Here is a 5,405-nt window from a genome sequence, read left to right as displayed (position 1 = left end):
AATTTTTTCTCACACAGAACATCGCTTATTATGAGTAGTAAATGCTTACAAAAGCTGTTTTCTGTACGATAAACGGTTCCGGAGATATTCGCAAAAAACTAAATTTTTTTTACAATTTCAACACCCTGTATCTCGAAAATTGTGCATTTTAAAGGGTAAGTTAATACAAACTTTTTTTCAAATTTTTGGACGAGCTATCACATCCTGAAGTCCTGCGCATATATTATGAAACACCCTGTATATTTTTATTTTAAATCTCAACATTGTTTACACTACAAACTAAATACTTTTGTTTAACAATTAAATGGCATGTCCAGAAGAAAATCTAACCTCTCAGACTATTTGTGTGAGATATGTGAATCACTATAATACACTGTTCTCATTATATTTCTCGTATTTGTTTTCTTCTTATTTTTTCGTATACACTTTATCTTTTAAATCTTTGTACACCTTTTTAACACCCTGTATTCCAACTAATTCCGTTTAAGCGCACTAATGCTAGCAGCTGATAACTGACTAGAATTATGGAATAATTTAAAAAGTTCTTCTTATCAAAAATATAATTTCGTTTAAATATTTTGACGATAAGATGACTTAAATTATTTTGTTCAATTATAGCTAAACATCAAAATCCAAAAACATCAACCAGTACCTATAAACCTGCTCCTGTTAGTACGTTCAACTCGTACTTGTCGCGATTACAAATATAATATTATTTAGCAAATTATAAAAATCATGTACTTAAATTACCTACTTCTGCCATCAATAACAAAATTAGTGATAAACGTGATAAGCCATTATAGTAAATTTATCAGTGTATCACAATTGATATCAAAAATTTAGAATTGTTACCTCTGTACAAACCTGTAAAATGAGCTGACAGCTGTGATGTAATTGTGAGTGACCAACAATGCCCCTGAAGTAGAAGACCAATGAACAGCATATAAGGTAAGTTACCACTATAATATGTTCTGAAATATCCTTAAAAAGAAAGTGAAACTTAATTAGAATGAAATTGGGGTTTGGAATTTAATTAAGCAAAGATAAAAGTTATCTGAATTTAAATTTTTTTTAAGAAACTTGGAAACAGCACCATCAATCTCGACACCACCAAGTAATGGGTTGGGGAATAAATAATGTCCGTTTTTAAAAATCAACGCTCCGCAGTCACCGCTGGTTTGTTCTGTAATCATCGATCAGCACATGGTCATCGAACGTTTTCTTCATCGCTTTAACTCTCCAGATTTCGCAGTTCTGATTTTCGCCTCTTCCGACTCTTTGTCATAAACTCCTTGCGCGATGTTTGTTTTAGCAACGACATTGAGTTATGAGCTTGGTTGGATGAGTTTTTCGAGTTAAAACCGGAGTATTTCTACGGAAGAGGCATCGAGAAACTTATTGAACTTTGTTTGGGTGCAGGTCATAAATAACGAGAAACTGAAAAATTATGTCAAATGAAATGTGACTGCTCTTGCTACGTACAAAATTAGTGTTATTTGTGTTGGAACAGTACTTGTGAAGAAAGAAAATGCCTTTTACGAATCTGGAAGCGAATGATATGTTGCCAGTTTATTTTCAATGTTTACAAAATGCCGTTATAGCTTCAAAAGAATGCGTTTTGCGTTACCCTCGTAGAATACGCCACACCAGAGAAGTATTTCAGCGTTTAGCCAGATGTCACTATACATTCTGTAGGAAGACATCGCCGTGCAAGAACGGAATATAATATTATTAATGTGTTGGCTTGTGGCCATGTAAATCCCCAAATAAATATTAGGGACTTAGAGACCTAGGAATTTCATGTAGAACACAAGTATTTTTCTCACACAAATGACAATAATTTTGCACAAAGCAATAGCTGTCACATATTGTTTGACATAATTTTTCATTTGTCTATTTTGATAGGGCACAGCCTGCCTCGTTATGGAAACAGTAACCTTTATAACTACCTACTTAGATATTTGGAATTAATAAAAAAATTAAACATTGCAGTTATCAAAAAATTCAAAATGTGGCAAGTACTTTTTTAAAGACAAGCTTGGTATAGTTTTACAATTTAATTTTGGCTTGGACTATGTCATTATTATTTAAAGAACTCAATAAAGGAGGATGTATAGCACAACTTCACTATTTTAAATATAACTTGAAAACGAAAAATGACATCGACCTTCGGTTTGTGTATTTGTTTTCTTTAGTAAATAGTCCATGAAACCATGAAAAAAACCTATATCGTTGCATTTAATTTTTTTAGTAAACGGAGACAATTACAAAACTTTTCTAATTAGCGTGATCTACCGTTGCGCAGGAAAATAATATTTTTATTCCCAGATCATAAATATACATGAGCCGTCGTTTCTTGAAATCGATTAAGGCATTTAGAAGTTATGACAATTTAAAAATTTCATGATGGCGTCCTTCATACTGGCGTTGCTATGATAATAACAAGAAGTTCAAACAAAACTTGTGAAGGATTTAACAGTGTATCTAAAAAGTGTATTTTCAACTTAGGTTATGTAAGCGAAATTTCGAAAAACTGACGATTTTCTGTAACACTATAGCAGTTGCGCCCCCTAGCGGTGAAGTTACAAACTTGAAAATATTTTGAATCAATTTCTTTTGGCCGTATTTGTTAATAGATTTTTTACCCCACAATCGCAGCACGTCTAGTTTCCTTGTATACTGCCGCTCCCTACCGTTAATGGATCACCCTGTATATATTGAATATTCAGATATCAGTACATTCGATTCCTAGTTGTACTTTAAAGAAAAAAGTTGCCTAACATTTTTTCCGCAAACTGAAACAATTTTTAAAAACGTCTTCAAACCTTTTTCTTTATTTATTTGGATATTTGCAATATGTTCTTGACGATTCCAAAGATCAATGTGTTTTCGTTACCAAAACCTGGAATGACAGTAGATTTTAAAATTAGTTTTAAAATAGTGAGATTTTTGATTAGGCAAAACTATTTTCATAAAACCCTTGCCTGATCTTTATGACACAAAGGGTTATTGTATTAATTTTCATTTTTTGACAGGTGGCAAAATATACAAATAAAGAATTAACCATGTATTGTATTGAAAATCACCATTTAATAATTTCATGTAATTGACTGATTATTTTTGATTATATTTAATAGATCTATCGAAATGGTAAAAGGCAGTATCACAGAACATTTTTCCTGGAACAACTTGAAGCCTGTACATTCTGAACCAATATTATTTGTAGTATCACAGGCAAGTATTATTTTGTTCTTTATCTAAACACAAATGTGTACCTAGTTTATCTGATTCTATGGTATCATCAATAATTATACATTTTTTACATAGAAATTATTATTGTTATAATTTTAATTTAAATATTTTGGGGAATATTTATCGAAGTAAATGTACCTAATATGAAATTTAAAAAACAAATTATAACACGGCAACTAATACAGGGTATTTCCAAAAGAAGTAGCATAAATGTCACCGTTCAATATACAGATAAAAAGAACATGCTTTCCATAAAAATGACCTTAGTTAAGTGTTCACGCCTTAGGAGATACAACCCTTCAAAGTTTCCAAAAAAAGTATGGAAAAACGACTGAACTTAATTTGAAAACCAAAAGATACAGGTCAATCATTTTTCGAAAATTTCTGTCCTGGGAAGGGTTGACACAAACATCCTTTGGGTAATTATTTGCTACAACATTTTTGTTTTACAGTATTTAAAAGTATGTATCAGACGGCTTGGTTTATTTTAAAACTTTTATCTTCCCACCTTTTTACTTTAAAACTAACCATTAAAGAGAAATCTTCTCTCGCATTACTGCTCACACAATTACAGCAATTAAGATAAATTTAATTAGGCGACTAATTAATTAGTTTAATTTGTCATTAGATCTTTTGTCAGTTTTGCGAGTTTGGATTTGCTACTCATCTTATATTTTTGTTCATAAGCGGTTGTCAAACAAAAAAGATGTAGCAAAAAATTAATTAGAGGGTGCTTATATCGTCAAGTGGTAGAAATTTTCAAAAAACTTGTTGAAAATTTGTACGTGTATTAGCAGAAAATTTGTGTAAAATCTGACATTTCTTTGGTTATCAAATTACAGCCGTTTTTCTATATTTTACTGGATATTTTATCGCCCGCCTAAGAAGGGATCATAATACTAAGGTCATCTTTATGAAAAACGTGTTCTTTTTAGTTGTAGATTCAACGGTACCAGTTGTGTTACTACTTTTGAAAATACCTTGTATACACAATCGGAAAAGTTTAAGAATTTTAAATAAAGCAAAATATTTACATTTATATTTCACAAATAGTTATTTCTTGTTTCAAATTGAATATAATTTCGAATTATATTCATCTCAATTTATTCTCGTACGTTATGTTTTAATGTATGTAATTTTTTATTATTTAATTTTAGTGGCAATCTAACAAAACTCAATCAGGCGTCATCTATTTGATCTATCGTACCGCGGTAGCTGCGTTTCTGCTGACAACATGGGGTATGACCTTCATGGAATCTTCCTGGCCAATTTTCCTCACAAATTGGGGATACACGCTGGTTACCTTTCAGGCTACGTTGGGATTTGTTCTGAGCTGTGCCACCGTCTTGTCAAACGTTTTCTCTGCGAAGAACATTCACGATAGCTTCCTGAAGCTATACCCAGTTTATTGGGTATTACATCAGATGGCAGTGTCTATCGGTTTTATGATAACTATCATATTTTGGACGATACTGGCACCAGGTAAGTCGTAATATGTACTACACTGACGTGAAAATAACCTGGTTTTGTGGTAGTTGAGGTACTTAGAGTGTACATGAATAAAATTGAGTCGAAGTCGACAGTTTCTGGAACGAGGGCGTTGTTATCCTGTAACACCCGTGATGCCTCCAACGTTTAATGTCGTACTATATTACTCTGTATTCTGTACAAAAAGTTTGTTATACAGGGTGCTTTCAAATGAAGTAGCAAAAATAGTACCAGTGAATGTAGAGCCAAAAATAAGAGGATTGAAGTAAAAATACATTATATGAAAGTTGCACCCCTGAGGCGATATACATTCTTAAAGGAGGGGATTGAAATTCACATTTTAATTTTTTTCTTTAGCATGGGGAATGCTAGACACGAAGCTTGGTATGAGAATCCTACTAATAAAGAGACAACTTTTCAAAATTTGTTCGATCATTGGCGTATTTTATAAAGGAGTCAAACAGTCAACCCCATTGCAATATTTTATTAGAATTTTTTTATATGAAGCAAATTATTTATTTAAAAATATTTATTGGGGAGACTGACTTATTGCGCAACTTTTTTACCTTTTGTAATTTTTCGATAAAACCGATAGTTTTCTAGTAAAAAAAATAGATGCGTCATCGTTCACTAAAGGGGTAATTGCGAAAATTTGTAAAAGTAAA

At 31.8% G+C, this 5,405-nt stretch overlaps 1 protein-coding gene across 2 annotated transcripts in view; it reads left to right on the top strand.

Annotated features, from left to right (window-relative positions):
* Positions 1 to 838: 838 nt before the first annotated feature.
* LOC108909667 (protein rolling stone-like) overlaps positions 839 to 5,405 on the top strand; it is a 9,144-nt gene continuing 4,577 nt past the window's right edge. For both annotated transcript variants that reach the window (XM_018714064.1, XM_018714063.1), the window contains exons 1-3: positions 839 to 948; positions 3,138 to 3,234; positions 4,410 to 4,734. In XM_018714064.1, coding sequence (XP_018569580.1) covers positions 3,148 to 3,234; positions 4,410 to 4,734 — 412 coding nt within the window. In that variant the 5' untranslated portion in view covers positions 839 to 948; positions 3,138 to 3,147. The remainder of the gene's footprint in view (positions 949 to 3,137; positions 3,235 to 4,409; positions 4,735 to 5,405) is intronic.

The sequence above is a fragment of the Anoplophora glabripennis genome, unplaced genomic scaffold (assembly GCF_000390285.2).
Source record: "Anoplophora glabripennis isolate ALB-LARVAE unplaced genomic scaffold, Agla_2.0 scaffold486, whole genome shotgun sequence".
Classification (NCBI taxonomy): domain Eukaryota; kingdom Metazoa; phylum Arthropoda; class Insecta; order Coleoptera; family Cerambycidae; genus Anoplophora; species Anoplophora glabripennis.
This window is presented reverse-complemented; position numbering and strand designations above follow the sequence as displayed.